General features: G+C 51.8%; 1 protein-coding gene across 4 annotated transcripts in view; it reads left to right on the top strand.

Moving 5' to 3' along the window:
* The window catches only part of LGR6 (leucine rich repeat containing G protein-coupled receptor 6), a 203,159-nt gene that overhangs the window by 84,828 nt on the left and 95,389 nt on the right, over nucleotides 1–22,942 (top strand). For all 4 annotated transcript variants that reach the window (XM_074936146.1, XM_074936145.1, XM_074936144.1 and 1 more), the window contains exon 3: nucleotides 4,121–4,192. In XM_074936146.1, the coding sequence (XP_074792247.1) occupies nucleotides 4,121–4,192 (72 nt within the window). The remainder of the gene's footprint in view (nucleotides 1–4,120; nucleotides 4,193–22,942) is intronic.

Here is a 22,942-nt window from a genome sequence, read left to right as displayed (position 1 = left end):
TCCCCACTCAAGCGTCCTTGCTGCTGAGAGGGGCTTGCACGTCACAACCTGGCCCTGTCACGGGAGTGTAGCTCAGTGATAGAGTGTTTGACTGCGGATCACGTGGTCCTTCGTTCAGATCCAAGTGCCCCCTTACAAGCTTAGTCTGGGAGGGAAGGGACTGCAGGGCTCTGCTCTGGGTCGCCCTGCTGGGGGGCCCAGCAAGGTGGGGCACAGTCTGGGAGAAGGTAGCACATCCGTATCCACAGCCATGGACACGTGCACAGCCACAAAAGTATGCGCGCACCCCATTGTGATGTGTGCGCACCCACAGGCTGACCAGCCTGCGCACGGATGCCTGTAAACACACATGCAGACACACTCGACACCTGTGCATGCATGCAGAACAGCACCTCTGCATATGCGTTCACAGCCATCAACACACGCCTGCAGCTGCACACGTAAAAGCCCAGAAGCATGCTGTCGAATAAGGGCATGCAGCAGTCTAACCCATTTTGACTCTCCTTTTAAAACCCCAACTGCAGAGCCAGGGGTGCAGAGGGGCCATGTCCCCTTTCGTCCATTGCAGGACATCCTCGCCCCCCACCACCCTCCGCCCATTTCAGAGCAGCCTTCTATCTCTCCCTCTCTCATGTATCTGATACATTCCTATCTACCTGAGAACTGGCTGCTGTTCGAATGCCCCCCCCCCATGCATCCTCTCTTCACCTGCAGGGGAACCCCCAAGATTCCTGGTGCAGGAACCAGCATTGCCTCTGGTTTTGTGTGGTGGCTTTTTAAACTAGCCAGGGACGGCAGCTCTGGAAGCTTCTCCCCCTGCCCCCTCCCCCCCCATAATCTCATCTCCCAGGCATCCTCTCCCCATGTGGAAATTGGCCGTCAAAGGGAGCAGTTTCACCCAATCACACTCCCCGGTGACAAACAGCCCAGCTTGCCAGGCAGCTGACGTACTGCAAAGAGGCAAGTTCCAGCCTGCGCCCGCACATTAAAGAGACGACCCTGTGCTACTTATGCTGTCGGAGGCCTAATTATGGGAGCAATTTTGGATTCCAGCGGTGGGGCGGGAGGTTGAGTTGGGGCTGGCACCGGCACAACCGCGCATGGCCAGCGGTGAGTGGGCATGCCTGGTGCCGATCCCAGAAGCGTCTTACAGCCGACAGTCTTTGGCCTTTTTCAAAACACTCGCTGAAATATACGTGGCAGCTTCTGAAATGAATTTGTCAGTTAGCACCCAGTTCACACCCACGTCTTTAAAAAAGGAACTGGATTTCTTGCCAGTTTTTAATTCCTACATCCCCTATCATACCTATGCCCGATCTCAGGTACTGGTGGCTGAGTTTTACACCTGACGAGGGCATTGGGAGCACCTGTGAAAGCCCTTCACCCCCAGCCATTGGGTGGCACCACTGCCATGGATGTGCTGCCATGTCTCATGAGTCTCATGGGATTTCATGTTAAAGCCCCAGCTCCTGGAGTCATGTGAATAAATGAGGATCACCGGTTTCCTTAAAAATAAAAGTAAGTTTCTAGACCTCATGGTTGCAGCACAGAGCTTGAAAATGTGACTGCAGTGATTAGCTTTAAAATCCGGAGATTTTAAAAACTAATCTCATGATTTTTGGGAGACCCAGCTCAGGATTGTTGAACACATGGAGCTGGTGATGCTGCTCCAGTGTGCTGGCATCAGGCACCGGCAAGCAATACCAAGGAGGCAGATACATGCCACCTTGAGGAGGCGACAGGGCCTTGTGGCCAAGGCATTGGGTTTAGGCTCAGGAGATCTGGCTTCGGTTCCTGGCTCTGTGACAGAGCTCCCATGTGATCATGGGGAGGTCACGTGTCCTCTCTGTGCCTGAGTCACCATCTGTAAAAGTGATTGTAACAATTAGAACTGCTCAGAGAATGGAGCAGAGGAGTCGGGGAGGGCTCTACGTAAATGCTAGAGTTTCCCTCGAAAAACCAAAAGGCCAAAATCCATGTGAACGGAGTCATAGAGTTCAAGGCCAGAAGGGATCACCAGATCTGACCTCCTGTATAGCACAGGCCACCAGCCCCACCCTGCCACCCCACACCAAGCCCCACCACCAGAATTAGCCTAACGTTTTACAGCCCTCAGAAGACTCAACTTTGTGTGCTACAGGCAAAGAATAGGAGGGACTGAGGTGCCAGCAATGCCCCAGGCCCTAGCAATGGCAGGGCATTTATTTAAGTGAAATATACCCAGATGGACCCTCTTTGAATTTTACTGAGATTGTGGCCTCAATGACATCTTGTGGCAGTTAGTTCCACAGGCCAATCCACATTGTGTGAAAAAGGGTTTCTTTTATTGGTTTTGACTTTGCCACCTTCTGATGTCATGTCCCCTTGTTCCCATGTTGTGAGATGACAGATGCTCCCGCTCTCCCTTCTGCAGAGCGTTTGCCACTTTGTATTCCTTTACTGTGCCCCCTTTTCATTCGCCTCCCCGCTAAGGTAACTATCTCAATCATTACAGTCTCTCCTCATGTGGGAGTTTTTCCCTGCCCCGATCATTCTTGTCACCTGTCTCTGAACCCTGTCTTCCTCTAAGAACATAAGAGTGGCCATCCTGGGTCAAACCAATGGTCCATCTAGCCCAGTATCCTGTCTTCCAACAGTGGCTGGTGCCAGATATTTCAGAGGAAATGAAGAGAACAGGGCAATTATTGAGCGATCCATCCCCTGCCGTCCAGTCCCAGCTTCTGGCAGTCAGAGGTTTAGGGACACCTAGAACATGGGGTTGCATCCCTGACCATCTTGGCTTATAGCCATTGCTGGAGCTATCCTCCATGACCTGATCTAACTCCCTTTTTTTTGAACCCAGTTATACTTTTGGCCTTTCATAACATCCCCTGGCAATGAGTTCCACAGGTTGACGGTGTATTGTGTGAAGTACTTCCTTATGCTTGTTTTAAAACTGTTGCCTAATAATTTCACTGTGTGACCCCTGATTCTTGTGTGATGTGAAGGGGTAAACAGCACTTTTTCTCCAGACCAGTCGTGATTTTATAGACCTCTGTCATCTCCCCCCTTCTCTCTTCCAAGCTGCAACGTCCCAGTCTCTTTAATCTCTCCTCGGACGGAAGCTGTTCCGTGCCCCTAATAATTTTTGTTGCCCTTCTCTAATTCTAATATATCTTTTTTTAAGATGGGCGACTAGAACTGTGGACAGTATTCCAGTGTGGGCACACTATGGATTTATGTGGTGGCATCATGATATTTTCTGCATTAGTCTCTATCCTGTTGCTTATTCACTCAAAGTCTCCTGTAGCAATGGGTGTGATCCAGGGCACCCAAACCCCCCTGAGCTCTGGAGGAGTTTGGAGCTGGCTATGAACTCATGGCTCTGCTCAGCGCTTCGACAGTGATGGTGATAAATTGGAAGGAGTTCAAAGAGGCGTGACCCCAATGAGCAGGGATTTGGAGAGACTGACCTACGGGGAAAGCATTAAACCTGCGCAGTCTGGCGAAGCGGTGGGGGCATACTAACAGGCAGGTGCCAGCCAGGGCAGAGAGGGTGGCAAAAGAGGGCATAGGAACAGAGGGGAGAATAACCCCAGCAGCAGTGCCACCGTGGTCTCTGTGCCCTAGCAAGGGGAGGTCGTTCCCACACTGCGCTGCCATCACTACCAGCTTTTAGGCCAGCAAAGCCGGGTGTCTCCTTGCAGTCACGGTTAGTGGCTATCTTTATGGAGGAAAAAGAGTCAAGGCCTCTTACAATGGCAGAGACAAGCCTCATTGCCTCTCTCCTGCCTTGGTGGCTGTAGCGCAGAGTCCTCTCCCAGTGGGGCATGGAATGGCCCCAGCCATGGGTTATCACTGGGGACTGAGTTTGGGTCCTTCCCTGCTAGAGGCATGAGCCTCCCTCACCATTAGCCGGCGGCAGTAGTAGAAGGCCATTATCCCCTCACGTGGGTTAGCTACTAGAGGGGAACACTAATGAACGGGGTACTGAGCGCGAGTCTCACGTTCAGCATTCAGTCGTATCCACAGTCTTCTCCTAGGCTGTAGCAAGAGGCACGAAGTACAAGTTATTAAGTGTCCTCTGACAAAGCACCGGCATTAGAGATGTTGATGTGACACTGGCTCCTCTTTTCTGCAGGCGCCTCTCTGGAAACCAGCTCTCCCAGATCCCAGGAGAAGCCTTTTGTGGCCTCTACAGCCTGAAGATCCTGTAAGTACTGCCTTTTCCCCAGGCACTGCCGTTGCACTCTTGCAGGGCCATTGTCCCAGGGGGTCACACATGACGTGGGACTTTGCTCCGTTCAGAGGCAGCTGCCAAGCCACAAGGCATCCAATTACCAGTTTCCGAATCCACACGGGTTAAAGTGCCAAGCCAAATGATCATGTGGCAGCTCCGGGGCATGCTGGGGGCTCTGTCCTGCTGCAGGTCACAGCTCCAGTCTGCACCGTTTTCTGTGTGTTCCGCAGGATTGTACAAGAATAGAGAGATTCCCCGCCCTGGGGCGAGTCCAGGCGGAAGGAACCTTTCTGGGCTCTGTTTCAAACCCTGGCTGTGGGGAACTTTTGGCTTAGCTGGTTGTTTGCTCTGACCCAGCTTGCGCTGTTCAGAGAGGAAGGGTTACTAGGTGCTTCGAGCAGTAGCCTGGGATGGGGGAGAACCTGGCTCAAGTCCTGATCTGTTACGTGACCTTGTATAGAGTAGATTGCCACGCTGCAGCTCAGCTCCACGACATGTGTGCCCCTGGATCACGATACTGCCCGGGAACCAGAGACTGGCCCAGTCCTGAGATCCTTACACAGGGGAGTTTTGCCTGAGTACCCACTGTGTCAGATGCTTGTGTGATTTGTCTGTACTTTGTAACTTCTTCTTCACAGGTTCTGTAATCTTTCCTCAGCCCCGCATCACACCCTGCTCCCTCTTACCTGGCCTTGTCTTCCTGAGAAGGAGGCCTAGCAATCCCTAGCCAGCATCTTTCTGGCACAAGACAGCCTTCTTCCCCCATCCCCAGTGCAACATCAAGACCCAGAAAACCCCTGCTGGGTCTCCTCGCAGCCAATCACCCAAGCCCTTCCAATGGGAAGGGGTGTGGGGCTAGGGATGGCCCAGTGGGCAGAGACAGATGGGCAGAGGTTACCAAATTCACAGGGTAGAATGCATCACTGCAGAGATGGGGTCTTCCCAGACTGGAATATGCCTGACTCTTTGCTGCTCTGAGAGGGTCCGGCACAGCCTCTGCTCTGCTATCCAGCTGCCCGTCCCTCTCTTCTCTCGACAAACATTTCTGAACATCTTTCCTGCAATAAACATTTCACCCCGGAGGCGATGTTTTGAACTCGACCGCACTGTGAAATCAGCGCAGCCGGCATGGTTTATACGAAGCGAGCAGGTACAAACCTGCTCCCAGGATTAGAGAGTGCAGCCCTGTTTACTAGGTGTTCTGAAGATATAAAGTATGAATCCTGCCCTAAATCTCTGGGCTTAGCAATCAGATGCTTCTTTATCCATAGTCTGCATTAGGCAACGTATCAAAGGAACTGAGGAAAAACCGCAGCTCATCCACCCAGTTTCAACAAGGGGAACTTTCTACTCCAGGAACTCCTGGGTTTTGAAAGCCTCTTTTCAGCCATTTATATTTGACTGACTCCCAGCCAGCTGTGGATGCAGAATGTAGGAACATCCTAGGAAGGATGTGTTACTCCCTGAGTTTGCACAGCGCCCCCTGCAGGCTAATGGGGAGCCAGCTCTGCCTCTCCAGACACCAGCGCAGACTGTGTGACACCCGTGTCCTGTGACAATCCCCGGGAGATGCCAGGCTGGGGCCTCGGGCAGAGAGGCGAGGAAGGGAAATGTACATGGGGACTGGATCCTCCAAACGCTTACTCCAAGGCTGCCATCTGCATCGCTGTATTCCTCTGCCGTTGAGACAGGGAGCGAAGGCTAATTCCAACTCTTCATGCCGACACTGGCCATTTCCTCTGCTAGGATCCCTCCCCTCCTTATGGAACAAGACCTCAGGGCTAGCTCTCAGCACAGGCCCAGCATGCAGCCGCGTGGGGCCCTGCTTTGCAGCACCCAGGCCAGGGACCAAGGGGGACTGTGTGAGGAGGCGAATCCAGGCTTGACCCAACCCAGGAGGCCCCACGCATCTTAAAGCCCTGGGGCCATGCAGTCTCCCCTGCAGCCCAGAAGGGAGCGCTGACAACCTGAAGGTGCATCCTTCAGACCAAGACTTTCCGTACCTTGGGCTCCATTTGCCTGGGCATGGTGGCTGCAGTTTGCTCTTCTCTCCCCCCAGCCCCCCAATCCAGCACTGACAAGGTCATCCCCGCACCCTCCTCCCCCCGGGACGATATCTGATGAGCACCTCCACCCTCTTGCAGAGAGCCCATGTGGGAGAAGGCAAAGAGAGGATTAAAATCCCCACGCCACCTCTGCCACCTCCATCATAGGAAAGATGCCAGCTGATTGCTGTCTATGCAGCTGTAGGGAATGCCCATCTCCCTGTGGGACAAGACACCCCCTTAGACCCCACTTGGGTCGCCGAGGCTGCAGGCGTGTATGGAGGGAAGCTTCTGGATCTGGCTGGGAGGCAGAGGTTCCTTGGGGGGGAGGGGAGACGGCTAGCTGGCTCCATGAGACCCACCCCCTCTGGGGTGAGTCCAGGCTGAAGGAATCTTTCCAGGCACTTAGTTTCAAACCCTGCTGGATGTGGGGAGCTTTTGGCTCAGTTGGTTATTTTGCTCCAACCCAGTGGTTAGAGCAGTCGCCTGGAATGTGAGAGACCCTGGTTCAAATCCTTGTTCTGCCTAGTCAAAGTGCCAGAGAATCCCCCTGTGACCTTGGGTTAGTCAATTAGCCTCCCTGTGCCTCCGTTCCCCATCTCAGCAACTTGGGGTAGCAACTCAAGTTCAAGCCTATAGGGCAGCCTAGGATTGAACTTGAGCCGCTAACCTGAGTTAAAAGCCAAGTTGTCCTGTCTCTTCTTATCCCTTGAAGACCTGGACTTCGCAGATGATGTCACTCTCCTACCACATACCCAGCACCATACACAAGAAAAAACAACTCGACTCAGTGCATTGGACTGAAAATCAACCGCAATAAGACAGAGATCATGACCTTCAGTATTGCCTCACCATCACCAGTACGGCTAGAGGATCGTGTTCTCACCAGTGTAGAAACATTCACATACTTGGGCAGCACCCTCAGCCAGGATGGTGGAACAAGCCAGGACGTCTGGAACAAAATCAATAAATCCAGGAACACCTTCAGGAGCTTAAATACAATCTGGAAATCATCCAAATACAACACCGAAACCAAACTCAAGATTTATCAGAGCTGCATACTTTCAACACTACTTTATAGGGCAGAATGCTGGGGAATGAGAGTGTATGCCATGTCCAAACTGTCTTCATTCCATAAAACCTGCCTCAGAAAAATCCTCCTTATCTTTTGGCCTAGAACAATCTCCAGCCAAGATCTGTTCACACAGTGCAGCCAAGAGGATCTGAGACCATCATTGCCAGGAGGTGTTGGAGATGGATCAGTCATGTGCCTCAGACGGAAATGGATTCCATCACCAGAGTAGCGATAAGATGGACACCTGAAGGCAAGCAAAAACGAGGCCACCCGAAAACATGGCAAAGAGCTGTGGAGTCACAGCTGAGGAACCATGGAAAGACTTGCTGGAAACAGACAGGAGTGGAAGAGCGTCGTCACGGCCCTAAATGCCAGAGGGGTAACAGGAACATGATGATGATTGATGTCCTGTCTTCACTGTCATGTTAAGAACACACTGTTTTCCAGTGTAGACATGTATCCTGCAGTAAGTGGCCCCCAGGTGCTTGTCCCTCTTCCAGCATTGATCACCGGTCCAGTGGTTCCCAGCGTCTTTGATATCTCTGCGTAGACAGGCTCATTTCTTATGTTCCTGCTGAAGGCCTGTGTCTTGCTCGCCTCACAGCACAGATTGACCAGGCTGGGTTCCTCTGACCAGCTAGCAGGGCGTCGGGTGCTAGGGCTGCCTCTTAAGTGCTGGGTGTAGCTAACACACGATAGGGTTAGCTCTGTTTCCAGTTGAGCAGGCCACGTGGAAAGAGTAGGTTAAAGGCCGAGCAGCTGTATTTGAACCAGGAGGTTTCTTCTGATGCCTGGGAACCAAATGGGAATGGAAGGGCCAGGACACACAGGCCTAGGGGATTGTGGGATATCATTGGCGGACTCTCCGAACGTGAGCCTGGCGATCTGGGCTTCTGCTATGTCCCCAATGCAAAATGAGCAGTCTTGAATCTGTGCCACAGTGGGATGTGGGCTCAGACCCGTACCCAGGGCAAGTCCCCAGGCCTGCATCCTGAGAGGCTTCTGGTACGTGTCAGAAGGCTTTGTGTGTGGACGGTAGCAGGGTTTGGGCTTAAACCTGAGTCTGAGCCCAGGTTGTATGAAGTGTAGACATACCCCTTCTCTGGGTCTGTGCAGCACCTACTGCAATGGGGCCCCAATCTTGGCAGGGGCTGCTAGACACTAGTAAGGTATCAGTTTTGCCATTTTACGGATGGGGAAACTGAGGCACGGGGGACTGAAGAAAGAGATTTATAGGAAGGGCCGATTTATCACACATCTGCTTATGGTGGGGTTCTTAAACCTTCCTTTGAAGCTGATAACTGTCAGAGACGCAAGATGGGAGTAGCTGGGCGTTGGGTCTGATCCAGGGTGGCAGTTCCTATGTTCCTCTGAAGTGATTTGCCTGAGGTCACACAGTGAGTCAGTGGCAGAGCTGTGACTAGAACTCTGGCGCCCCAATGCCCAACCCTCGTTCCGGCCGTGAGAGCTCTCAGCTCCCCTTGCCACTTGATCCCTGCATCCCTCTGCATCACACTCCCTGCCACGAAGCCTATTCTGAGCCAGCTACTCTGATCCTTGGTGTGATGCTCCAAAGCACTGCTCCCCTGAATGAGGACAGCAAGAGAGGCACCCCCGCCCCCACCCCCCCAACCCAAAGGGACGGAGGAATCATTTCACTGGGCTATTGGGCCATATTCGGTGCTTGTGGAGTCACCTGCATGTGTGCGAAGTTGGTGTGAAAAGGCTTCCCTTTGACTGGGTAGCTGTCGCACCCGTCCTGTCAGACAATGTCCTGGCCTCGGTTACACATGGCTTTGCCGCCTCTCGGCTGGACTACACCAGTGCAACGTCCCAGGTGTGAAACCATCATGGTTCAGAACTCCGCAGCACATCTCCTTGGCAACATGGGCGACCATGAGCACAATGCCTCTGTCCTCCACGGTCTACGTGGGCTTCCCACAGATCAGCGAGTCAAGCTCAAGGGCTCAGTCCTTGTCAAGACTCACCCTGGATCTGGGCCATTGAATCTAAAGGATTGTGCAAAGCACTGGGATCGCAACAGTGCGTAAGAGTTCAGCTGCCCAGGTTCAACAGAACTTTCTATCACAAGGGGAAAAACTCATCCCAGCCGGAGACAGAGCTTTCAAGAGGGCCAGACGCGGACTGAGGAACAGTCCCCCACAGGAACATTGGACCTCCTCAAACCTCACTGCCTTCTGCCCCAAGTGCCAGGCACACGTCTCCCTCTGGCCTCCTCTGATATAAGGAGGTGATACCCAGAGATTGAATTTATAGATATCGACAGGCATGAGCTATCCAAAGGCACCAGCAATCCAGGAGCAACCGGCATCCCAGGGCCTGAGCTGCCTTAGAAATACTTTAATGGGTGTAGTTGTTTGAGGTGAATTTCATTCTGCTGAAGTTTGATGTATTGAAAACTATTGACATGGTAGGCTGTCACTTTAGATGCTCAGTGTCTTTTCCTTGTCCTGCTTGCAAGGTAGGAGGCTCTATAGGGAAGCATGAAACCTGGGCCTCGCAGCAGTCAGTTCTCCAGACAAGCAGCCTTGGGAAAGGGGGTTAGTTGTGCCTCACTGCCTCAGGGAGCAGCCTGCTTTGTCTCTCTCTGTTTTGTGTTCTTGTGTGTTAGTCTGAATTCTGAGAAATAAAGTAGTGTTATGTTGCAATCTTCCAGCAAGAGGATTTCTATCTCACTTCTCTGTAGGCCAGGAACATTAAAGATGTGTCTGTGCCAGCTTCCCTCCCCTCCACCTACTCAGAGCTCTCGGCCATCATGCTTCAGCAAAGTCAGAGAAGCGCTAAGCCTCCATTCACCCATTTTTGTGAGTGGTGGCTTTGCAAGGCCCCTGGGAACAGGTCACGGCCTCTATCCTTCCCCACAGCCTGCCCCCTACCCGTGGGGAGCAGCTTTCGCTCTGAGCTGGGTTCTAACAGGTGAACGACCCAGTGGGAAATGAGCTATGCATCCTCTTGCACCGGGGTAGAGCAGGAGCGACTCCACTGAAGTCCATGGGACTGATTCTCCCCCCGCTGGCACCATGTGGGGTCACTCAGCCTAGTGCAAAGTGGATGCAAAATCCTCCCACAGGGCCAGGTTTGCCGAGACTCCCTGGCTGCTGTGTGTCACTTGACTGTACTCCCGGCTGGCGAGAGGGGGGTTGTGGCTGCATTGCATTGTGGGAGTAGCACAGCGCCTGCTGGTGCATCAGGTGCCTGGCAGAGGGAGACGGATGTTAGCAGAGTTACTCCTGCTTTACACCAACATGGGAGGAGAATCCAGCCCCAGTGGAGAATCCTCAGCCATCAGACCCCCCTCCCGCCCTGTTTCTAATGATTCATTGGCCTGATTCTCATTCACACCAGTCTGGCAGTGTAAAGGGGCCTTCCTGCTTGAAGGAGCCATGGAACTAGGGATGCTGCAGCACCCCCTGGCTTGAAGTGGTTCCTAATATATACCGCATTTACAGTTTGGTTCAATGGCTCTCAGCACCCCGCTATACAAATGGTTCCAGCGCTCCTGGGTGTCAGTGAGAATCAGGCCCTCATTTATAGGGCAGAGAAGGAATTTCTGATTCCTCCAGGAGCAGCCCTGGCCCATCAGTCTGCAGCACGCGTGCAGTTACAAGCCAAGCGGGCAGGGGGGAGCCCCTCTAGAAGCGGCGGGGAGTGAGGCGCAGACGGCGGGTGTCCTGGGGAGAGCAGCTGCATCCAGAGAAGCACAGGGCATAGGATGGGAGACAGAGGGTTAGGAGGCCTCGAGGTGGGATTCAGAGAGTGTCAGGGAGTTAGTTCAGTGCAGGAGGCCGTGGCCGGGGGGGGCAGCATGGGAGGACATGCCTGTTATGAAATGAACAGCTTTCCCCAGGAGCCACGAATCAATGCTCCCTCTTGAAATAACATTTCCCCTGCCCCCCCCTTGCCTGGGGTGGTGGGTGTGCCGCCCTTGATCTCACCCTTTCCTTTATTGTTTTTAATGATCAAGCAAGATGAAACGGTGGAGACATTATCAGAGGAAGGCTTGGATCAGCCCCACAGACCAGCCCTACCTCCCCCTTCCCGGGCCCCACGTTACGCACACCCTGGCCTGCCTGGAATACTCGCTGGCTTGCATGCAGCTCACGCCGCACGGTGCCCTTAAGGGTAGGGTTACCAGATAGCAACCATGAAAAAATGGGACAGGGGGTGGGGGTAATCGGCCCCTACATAAGAAAAAGTCCCCAAAAAACGGGACTGTGTCTTTAAAAACGGGACATCTGGTCACCCCACTTTAAGGGAAAGGGGCACGGTGCTGTCCGCTGGCCCACGCAAGAGTTAGGGGGATCCCTGGTGGTGACGCTGGACAAGTCTGGGAGCCTGAGAGCCACAGGGTCTGTCTGTGTCCAGCAGCCTCAGTTGAGAGCCCAAGTGCTGTCCCGTCTCCATGGCACCGCCCCCCGCAGTGCAGACGATGGTGCAGTCTCTAGGGGGCTGCACTCCCTCTATTTACACCAGGGATCCATTTGGCTCTCAGCGTCGATAGTGGCGTTGGCGCCAATCCACACCTTCCTTTGTGCAGCCCCACACGAAGTGGGGAGCACCCCACCGCCCCCAGAGGCTGGGAGAGATGGGATAGTCAGGCAGGGAGCAGCCGTCCCAAAAGCAGCAGTGGACTGATGGGTGCTGCTGGACCCGGGTGCTGCTGAGGTCTGAGCTCTGCTCTGCTGCTGCCTTCCTTAGGGCCTTCCCTTCCTGGGCCACGGTTTTCCCGTGTGTAAAATGGGCCGGGGGGGACCCAACCTGAGCTGCAACTAGCCAGGCTTAGTATGATTAAGGGGGGATGCTCATGTTTAAATCCCACGCTAAAAATCTGGGTTGTGAGCTCTTGGAATTCATAGAATATCAGGGTAGGAAGGGACCTCAGGAGGTCATCTAGTCCCACCCGCTGCTCAAAGCAGGACTAATCCCCAACTAAATCATTGCCACTAGGAAATACCCCTAGAGAAGGCTGGGGGCCGTCCACCGAGCCGATCGGAGCAGGGGCAGAAAGAGTTTAACCAGCTGCTGGGCAGTGGTGCTCCGTGGGGAGGAAGGATGTCCCAGCGGTTAGGGTGCCAGTCTGGGCCCGAGGAGACCGGGATTTAATTCTCACTACCTCACTGCGCATCTCTGTGATTCGGTTTCTGTACCATCTCTGTGCCCCTTTTTCTCTCGGCTACCGCTCACAGTGGATATTGCCCTGCACGTGGGTCTATCTCGGATGACACAACCCAAAGCAGTAAAAGTGTCTTTGACTTGCAAGACTCTGGATCCCCTCCCTGCGGGGGAGCAGGGCTAATAAATAAGAAGTGCTCAGTTTTACACTTTTCAGCGAGGAACTGCAACTTAACAGCCAACTATGCCACGGGCAGGCAAATAGCTCTTTTGCGTCATTGCTCAGAGGCAGAGGGTCAAAGACCTTGCCACGTGCTCGCCCCAGCAAGGGTGGGGGCTACAGAGCCTGGCAAAGAAGATCCTATTGTACAGAAAACACCACAGCAGAACTTCCAGGCAAGCAGACGCTATTGCAGAACATGGCAAGTGAGGAACGACAGGCCGAGGGAGCCCATGACCAGCTGCGTGTGGCCTCGCTGTCAGGGTGAGCTTGGCGCCGTTCAATGTTAAGGGACTGGAGACCTTGATTTCAATGGGAGTTAGACACCTTTGAGGCTCTGGGCCCAAGACTTTTCAGGCAGCAGCGAACACGGGGCTGGAAGTTTCGACTCTGCAATGACGGATGCAAAGGAAGCAGGACAGCGAGATTTGTTTCAACACGTACCTCGTGTCACGCCAGTGTTATGGCCATGGATTGCAAGAGAGAAACTAGATAAAAGCATAAATCCTTTTGCTGGAAGGTTGCAGTGTAACACTGCTTTAGTTCTTAGAATTCAGAATAACACACAAGAACCAGAGAGAGAGAGAAACCTCTCTAAGCCAGACAGGCACAGCTCACCCCACCTTACTCTAGGCTGGCTAGCTGCTGGCTGACTGCTGCCAGTGGTAGGTGGCAGGCTTCATTACGGAGTCCCCTAGTCTGCAAATGTCCATGAAGGCAACAAAGAGCTTACCCGAGCGACCACAAAGATGCTGAGCCCACCAGCTGCACAACTCGCATGAGCAAAGCGGCAGCCAGGGCATTGCTTAGTGATGCCCTCACACCAGAATCATTGTGAAAGCCAAAACTTCAGCCCCCTTGCCACCAGGTTGGTTCCAGAGGCAGGTGGGGGACAACTTCTAGGGGCGCCAAATGGCTGTGCCACTCTTGTTCGTGTTCCCTCAGCTGCTCGGCGTGGGGGGGAGAAAATGTTTTCTGCCCTAGGGCCGCTATTGCATGGCCACAATTGAATGGGGCGAGGCTGTTGTGACTCAGGGTACCTGTACATTGCAAAAAAAGGACCCCAAACCATGGCAGCAAGTCTCAGAGCCCCGGTCTACAGACTCGGGCTTGCGCTAGGGGGCTAAAAAGAACAGTGTCGACGTTCCCCCTCAGGCTGGCGCTGGGTTCTGAGATCCACCCCCCTCGCCAGGTCTCAGAGCCTGCACGCCAGCCTGAGCCAGAACGTCTACCCTGCTTTTTTAGTCCCATCCTGCAAGACTCACCAGCCTGAGCCTGTAGACCCGGCCTCTGAGGCTTGCTGTCACTGGTTTTGGTTTTTTTGCAGTGTAGACCTACCCACAGAGGTTAGAGTCTAAGGCCGGAGGCTGAATATATACAGTAGTACCTGGAGCACTATCTGAGGGGCAAAGGCATCCCAGCTTGTGCGTGTTTCACTTCCCCAGCAACCACGCTCTCCCACGTGCTAGGGAGCACCTGTCTCCTGTGCGCCACGCTGTTCATTTCAGACTCAACGTTACCTCCATTCTGCACAGATTTGGGGTCGTCCACTTGCCCTTTGCATGCTGAATCTTATTTACTGCAGAAATAAAGACTCCTGAATGAGTCAGGGGCGCAAAGCTCACAACAGGTTACAGTTTTTGCCTACCTTGTGTGTGCGTGTGCGTGTATACGCGCACGAGCTTGCACCCTGCACTGAGCATCTTTATTGCACACTGGGGCCCTGGGCCGATGAGAGGTCCGTTAGAAAGCAGAGTGCCAGGAACCCGGTTTGAAGGTGCAGTTACCAAGAGTTAACCTGTCCTCAGAAACACTGTCATCAGTTAAGCTAGAAAATGCTGCAGTTCCCGTAGCAGATCCTGGCACTTTAGCTACCAGCATCTTTAGCTGCTACTTTGCAATCAGCATGGCTGAAGGGCATGAAGGAAAGGTGGCTGTAAGCCACCTCCCTGTTCCCTTGATTCTGGACTGGCCCAGGGCTGAGACATAGAGCAGCCTCAGGGCTGCTCTAAGTTTCATGCCCATTGCAACAGGCCGTATGGAACACCATGTAGCTTGAGGATCTGGCACTCTGCCCGCCACTCCTCCTGGCCTCTCTGTGACCTCCTTCTCTGGCTCTAGACCCCCTCTGCCGGGGGCAATCAATAGAGGCTCCTTTAAAGCAGCCTTCCAGCTGGTTTGTGCCACTGAGGCAGGGCTGAGGAGCCACTAGGGTCAAGGATCTGGCCCTTCGCTGTCATGGTCACTGAGGGTCACACTAAAAAGAAGGAAGGCACATGGCTTAGGTTGGCAGAGGAATTCCCACCCTGCCCGCCCCCCCCTCCCCGCCTCCATCCTGTTTAAGCCCAGCCTGCCAATGCACCACCGAAACGGCCTGTGGGGCCCAGCCAGTGTTTACTTGTGTGAATGCAAATGACTGTCATTAACTGAAGAGGCTGTTTACTTAAAGCAGCGGGGCTGGCAGTCAGCGCTGGCGCTTATCTGAACCATTGTTCCGCAGGAGAGTACGGCCTGGCCCACAGCCGCTGTGCAGGCGTCTCTCCAACTCCTCCGCTTTGCTTTCTTCTTTCTCCCTCCATCTGCCATCCCTCTCCTGATCGTTTTCTCAGCCGGCCGGGCACAAAGGGACCAGATTCTGGTCTCAGCCTGCAGCAGTGTAAATCAGAGTGGCTGCCCCTCTCCATGTCTCAGTTTACCCCTCTGTAAAATGGGGATAATGATACTTCCTGGGGTCTGCTGGGAGGGAGGGAGGATCAGGATTAGGAGCCTGCGGTGTGTGCAGCAGTCGGGCCATCCTGGGGGTGGGGGGATCGGGACTGGGGCAGCAGGAGCTGAGATCTGAATTGTGCGGGGGTGTTGTGTGGTGCCCCAGGGAAGCTTTGGAGAGCACTTGGATAGGGCCACCCTTAGGCATATGCAGCATACGCGGCTGTGTAGGGCACCCGAAAATTTGGGGCACCACCGGGACAGGAGGTAGGAGCGGGTCGGCTCCCACACACCCAGTGTGCGCTGCAGTCTCCTTGGGCGGGGCCCTATTCACAGAGCCAAATGCGCCCGCACGTTCTGCATGTGGGAGAGGGTACGGGGGTCTCTGCGGGGAACTGCCGGGCGGCTTGGTATCCTTTGCTGCCTCTGCCTTCCCTCCCACGTCCTCCCGGGCTGTTTCAATACCTCTTCATAGTAATTTCCAATAAAGTGTTGACATTAAAAAAAATTATATTATTTGCATCATTCTGTCAATAAATCAGAAATGTTTCTATAGTGCTGCTTCTTTCGTGCAAGTATAGTCCATCAGCGTTATGGTGTGATTAACTTGTTTAAACTGCTTTTAATAAAGTGCATGTGGCAAGTTTTCCAACACTGTAAGCTTATGTTTGTGTTGCTAAGAGCAAGTCAGGCATAGGGGCACCGGTTTAATAATACTGCGGTGGCCGGGCCGGCCCACAACATTTTGGCACCTCAGGCGGGGAGCTCAAATGATGCCCCCATGCCCCCTCGCTTGGGCCAAAACTCTGAAAGCTCTCAATTCTGCCTTCTTCCTGTTCTACTCCTCTCGGGGTACTGCCCTGCTGCCTACCCCAAAAAAGGAGAACTAACAACTTAAAAATGCCTTGTTCAAAAATTTTAAGTAACACTTAACTTTCAAACACGTGAACAGCAAATGTAACTTTCCTTGTCTGCATGGTAAACACGGGCATTTGTATCTGTTTGAATAATCAAAGTGGTGCTTTCCGTGCCGCCTTGGTTGCAAAGATTTGAACAGCTTCCTGCTGAAGGTCCACAGTCTGGGCCAGCTCATGCTCTATTGAGATGGTTGCAAGGCCGACTAGCCTCTCCTGGGTCATTGTGGAGCGTAGATGTGTTTTTATTAGCTTCAGCTTGGAGAAGCTGCGTTCTCCACTGGCAACTGTTACAGGAAGTGTTAGAAGTATGTGCAGAGCAACAAAAGCATTTGGAAAGAGGATGATCATCTTATTTGTGCACATATATTCCAGAACAGCCTTTGGAGTTGATCCTGCTGAAATGTATCTTGAAAGGGCTTTCAGTTCATCACCTAAATCACTCGCATCAATATCGCGCATGTCATCATGTGTCAGCACGGTCTCTAGTGCCCTGCATTGCTGGTGTAGGTCTTCTTCAGGTATAGTGGGGAGTTTTGGAATATCACACAACATCCCAAATACACTGCTGTGTTCCTTGAGCTGCATGAAACGTTCTTCAACTGACTGGATTGCACAGTCTAGCACCTGGTTAAAGAATTCAACTTTGAATTGTTGTTTGGGGTCTCTTATGGGATTATCCCATGCCTCATAATCAAAATGTTGTCTTCTTCGGTGATTCTTGTGTTCTTGAATGGGTGGGAAAATAGCTTCAGTGTGAAGCTCCTCTGGCAACTTCTGTGCACTCTTCAGAACGTTTTGAAATCCCTCATCTGACCGGCAAGACTGTAGGTCTGACTTTGCTTGGTCCAGTTGTTCCATTGCTCCAGATATATCAAGGTCAACACCTTGGAGTCTCTTGCTTACAACTTTTCTTTCAAACAGTGTGTCATGCCACAACACTAAGCCACACAGAAATGTGAAGTGATGTATGTTTCTGGTGATTCCATTTCCCTCTTCCACTGTTCTCCCATGAACAGTTCCTGTCATAGCATTGTCCTCCATCATGGCAACTGTGGCATCATCTATCTTCCCAATTCAGTGTTTGACAGGCTTTATCACCTCCACTTGACTTTCCCATCGTGGGGCACTCAGTGGTTTCAGTGTCAGAGAGGATGTTCCCAGATGTTGCTTCAAAATTTGCCATCGATGAGTTGAGGCAGAGAAAAATACATCGATGCTTTGAATTACATTTAAAAAATTGAGCAGCCTCACTAGAAGCTGATGCTGCATCACTGACCACCGAGTTCAATGAATAGAACTGCATGGGACAAAAAAAGCTCGAGGGTTTAACTCTCGGATCCGTGTCTGCTCTCCTCTGTTCTGTCCTCTCATGTTGGCACCATTACCGTAGCCCTGACCTCTCCTGTCAGCCATCGCAATTCCCGTCTCTTCCAGCTTTCTAAGAAGCACATTTGTCAGACCAGCTCCTGTAGTATCATCAATGTCGATAATTCCAGAAAATGCTCTCGGACCGTCACCACGGCAAGGACATTGTCACTAGGGTCTGTTGTTGTTACAAAACGCACCACTAAAGTCATTTATTCCGTATGGCTGATGTCAGGTGTGCAGTCCAGAATAACAGAGTAATATCTTGCTGACTTCAGATCTGCTACAATTTTCTGTTTGACTTTTGTTGCCAGTAACTGTATGATCTCATTTTGAATTGTTTGTTTTTCCAAGGTAGTGGTGTGTGTTCATTTCTTGGGGACAAGGTATACCTTCAAATCAGCGGCACTGCTATGGCTGCCGCATGGCCCCACAGTATGCCAGCATCTTTATGGCTGACTTAGAACAACGCTTCCTCAGCTCTCGTCCCCTAATGCCCCTACTCTATTTGCACTACATTGATGACATCTTCATCATCTGGACCCATGGAAAAGAAGCCCTTGAGGAATTCCACCATGATTTCAACAATTTCCATCCCACCATCAACCTCAGCCTGGACCAGTCCACACAAGAGAGCCGCTTCCTGGACACTACGGTGCTAATAAGCGATGGTCACATAAACACCACCCTATACTGGAAACCTACTGACCGCTATGCCTACCTACATGCCTCCAGCTTTCGTCCAGACCACATCACACAATCCATTGTCTATAACCAAGCTCTACGATACAACCGCATTTGCTCCAACCCCTCAGACAGAGACAAACACCTACAAGATCTCTATCAAGCGTTCTTACAATTACAATACCCACCTGCTGAAGTGAAGAAACAGATTGACAGAGCCAGAAGAGTACCCAGAAGTCACCTACTACAAGACAGGCCCAACAAAGAAAATAATAGAACGCCACTAGCCATCACCTTCAGCCTCCAACTAAAACCTCTCCAGCGCACAACCTATCCTGAAGGACGACCCATCACTCTCACAGATCTTGGGAGACAGGCCAGTCCTTGCTTACAGACAGCCCCCCAACCTGAAGCAAATACTCACCAGCAACCAAACACCACACAACAGAACCACTAACCCAGGAACCTATCCTTGCAACAAAGCCCGTTGCCAACTGTGTCCACATATCTATTCAGGGGACACCATCATAGGGCCTAAACACATCAGCCACACCATCAGAGGCTCGTTCACCTGCACATCTACCAATGTGATATATGCCATCTTGTGCCAGCAATGCCCCTCTGCCATGTACATTGGCCAAACTGGACAGTCTCTACGTAAAAGAATAAATGGACACAAATCACACGTCAAGAATTATAACATTCAAAAACCAGTCGGAGAACACTTCAATCTCTCTGGTCACTCGATTACAGACCTAAAAGTGGCAATTCTTCTTCAATAAAAAAACTTCAAAAACAGACTCCAACGAGAGACTGCTGAATTGGAATTAATTTGCAAACTGGATACAATTAACGTAGGCTTGAATAAAGTCTGGGAGTGGATGGGTCATTACACAAAGTAAAACTATTTCCCCATGTTTATTCCCCTCCCCATGCTGTTCTTCAGATGTTCTTGTCAACTGCTGGAAATGGCCCACCTTGATTATGACTACAAAAGGTTCCCCTCCTCAGCCCCCCGCTCTCCTGCTGGTAATAGCTCACCTTACCTGATCACTCTCCTTACAGTGTGTGTGGTAACACCCATTGTTTCATGTTCTCTATGTATATAAATCTCTCCACTGTATTTTCCACTGAATGCATCCAATGAAGTGAGCTGTAGCTCACGAAAGCTTATGCTCAAATAAATTTGTTAGTCTCTAAGGTGCCACAAGTACTCCTTTTCTTTTTGCGGATACAGATTAACACGGCTGCTACTCTGAAACATTTCTTGGGGGGTGACTCTTCTTACATGCTCCTGGAGTACAGCATCAAACTAGCCATCAGCTCCACAATTTTAAGGAAGTTTCCATTGTTTGGCACATACAGCTGATCTGAAGTGCCACGCAGGGCTAGGTTTTGGGTAGCAAGCATTCTCACAATGGCAATGAGCCTTTTCAGAACATTTTGCCAGTAAAGAGACTCTGATGCAATCTTCTCTTGATGCTGATCATCTATGGTGGCCTTTAACCTTAGTCTCATCTCAAGCTCTTTCCACCTGTGGAATGCTCTCTGGTGATTTGCTGCTTTCTCATGGCATGCCAGATTTCTAGCCAGATTTTTCCAGTCCTTTGTTCCTGTAGAACCCAATGTGGCTGGAACATTAGACTGGAAGAGTTTGCAACAAAAACAGTATGCAGCATTCTGGGTTTTTGAGTATATAAGCCATGGCCTCTCCACTTTGTCAGCATTGGGGATTTCACGCCAGTAATGTGTTGAATGGAAACTTCTGTTTTCATTGTCTTTAGGGAACATGAAGTTTTTCACTTGCTGTGGCCCAGGCAGTACAAGGAAGTCCCTCAGGCTACTGCTTAAGTGAGTCCACAGTCCTGGATCATCTAGACTTAAGGAACTAAACTCAGCAGCAGCTGTTTCTTGCACCTCCACCACACTCTTCTCTGATCTACACTTTTCTTCAGGAATGTGCATGGTTACATCCAGATATGGATGCTGCAATAGCTGCCAGGTCACCTGCACTCTGACTAACTTGAAGATCAGGCATCTCTTCAGCACTCACATCCTCACTGGGGCCGGAAGGCTCACCGTGAACATTTGTGTCTGTGTATCTCAGGAGAGCTCCTTCCTGCTTAGATAGAAAAGCTTACTTTGCTTTTTCTTTTCCCGAATGCTGCCCCAGGGGGGCGTTTTCTTCTTTCACTCATGACTGCTGTTCTGTGCCAGCTATAGTGGCTCTCAACACTCAATTGAAGGGGACAAATAAGCAGGCTGGTAGCAGGGCCTGAGTGAGGGAAGATATCAGCGTCTTAAGGGCCTAACTGGCTCCTACTACTTCAGTTGACTGCCTGTTCTCCTCAAGTGGGTTCAGGGAAGCAGCAGGAAACAGGAATCATATAGAATCATATAATATCAGGGTTGGAAGGAACCTCAGGAGGTCATCTAGTCCAACCCCCTGCATCAATTCCCACCCCAGATTCTTAAATGGCCCCTTCAAGGATTGAACTCACAATCCTGGGTTTAGCAGGCCAGTGCTCAAACCACTGAGCTATCCCTCCCTGAGAAGCTGGGGTTAATCGGTCCAGGCTCCTGGGGGAGCTGGAGAGGTACATACGAGGCTTCTCCTCCTCTCTCTCCCTGCAGCTCCTGCTGCTTTCTGTTATTCCCTCTCCTCTTTTTTCCTGCCTGCCTGTTATGTCTCTTGTGCCCTCCTTCCTCCAGCACAGCACTCCCCCATCTCTGTGCGTCTAGAGCAGAGAGAATACGTGTGCACCAGCAGCAGACACAATTGTCTACACTCTGAGTCCCAGTGGCGCCTCCCCCCCCCCCCCACAGTCTGGCACCTGAGGCAGCCGCCTCAGTTTGCCTCATGGTAAGGCCAGCCCTGAGCGGTGGGCCCCATAAATCCTAAGGACAGCCCTGCGCTTGGGGGAGGGGAACAGGATGTGAGCGAGGGAAGGGCGCCCCCTATTCATTTAGAGGCCTTTGGTGAGTTTCCAGCTGAATTTTCATCCTGACACCTGTACACATGTGCCCACACACAGAGGTGCGAGCACACACTCAGATACACACAAACACATTCATTTGCATGCACAAACACATGCACACTTGCATTGCACACACGCTGCATGCACACACCCACTACACACTGCATGCATGCACACACGTTGTGTGCACACACCCATTGCATACACACTCCCATTGCGCGCACACTGCATGCATATACATTGTATGCACACGCCCATTGTGTGCACGAGTGCGCACACACACACACACCCAGTCTGCACACAACCATTGTGCGCACACACCCAAGGCAGCATGTTTTACGTGAAGAGTTTAAATCAGAAAACAGACCATGCGGTTAAAAGGGGAAGCTGCTGGTTTTTAAGCTAATGTCGGGGGGAGGGGTGGTCTCTTGGACTTTGAAGTCGTGGGGTTAGCAATGCTGGGAATACAGGGACAACAAACTCAATGGGTCAGCGATCAAATGTTTGTACTTCAGCGTGTCATGGACCTGACAATGCCAATGCTTTGGCTGAGGAAGGCTGGAGGAATCTTTTGATCCCTGCTGTAATATTTGCTGCCAGAAATGGCACCCTAAATATTGGACATTCCTGGGCCTTCAGGGTCTTGGGGATCCAAACCCCAATCTGCACATGGATTTTGCAAATGGCCCTTCTCTTTATAATGGGCCAGGCCAACTCCCCTGCTCTAACTCCCCCTGGAAAGCCAGATCCAGTTTGACCTTTGTGGCTGGTCCCCATCCCTGGGCATTTGCTTGGAACATGACAGCATGTCCAGTGGGAAGCTGCACAGGGCAGCAGACTGGGTGGCAGGACTCCTGGGTTCTATTCCTGGCTCTGCTATTGGCTCGCAGTGTGACTGTGTACAAGTCACCAAAGCCAATTTGAAATGTTCCCATGGAACTAATGGGATGGTTATAGACCTCATCTGTCTCTCTCCAAAGCAGCCTGAGGGCAAAGCTGCTGTTCCCTTAGTTACTGCATAATCTTTGCGGTCCTTTACCATCTTCAGAACCCGCTTCTGTATCCTCTGGAGTCCTTCCTTGCCTCCCCTGCGTTCAGTGCTACAGGTGTGACCTCACCTGCCTCTGCAGAGTGCCTGGGTCCCTCAGCCCCAGCAGGGTGCCTGGGTCCCTCACTTCTGCATGCTGCATTGCTGTTGAAATTCACCCAGCCCCCTTGCTAGCACGTCGGGGTGGGGAACGCTCCCTCAATAGTCCTAATAATAATAATTAATAACGTATTAATAGCAGTAACATCTGTATCCATGTGGAATCTTGTTATTCTTAAAAACACCAGGAATTAGATAACCCAGCCACCCGAGAAAGGCCTGCTCTGTGCTCCCAGAAGGACACACAACGCCAGGGTCCATCCCTATTAGCGTGGGGCCAGTCCCTCTGCATCAAGACTTGGGGATCAGGAGAGGACCCTTTAATGTCTCATGCACCCCAATGCCTACCCCAAACTTTCCCATCAAACACCACTTATGTTTCCCATGGGCCTCTCTGCTGCAGAATCGTTGATCACCATGGGGAGCACTACACCGCAGCTGCAGGGGTAAATC

This window comes from Natator depressus, chromosome 21 (genome assembly GCF_965152275.1).
Source record: "Natator depressus isolate rNatDep1 chromosome 21, rNatDep2.hap1, whole genome shotgun sequence".
NCBI classification, from domain to species: Eukaryota; Metazoa; Chordata; order Testudines; family Cheloniidae; genus Natator; species Natator depressus.
Note: the sequence above shows the minus strand (reverse complement) of the source record. Positions and strands in the feature narration are given on the sequence as shown.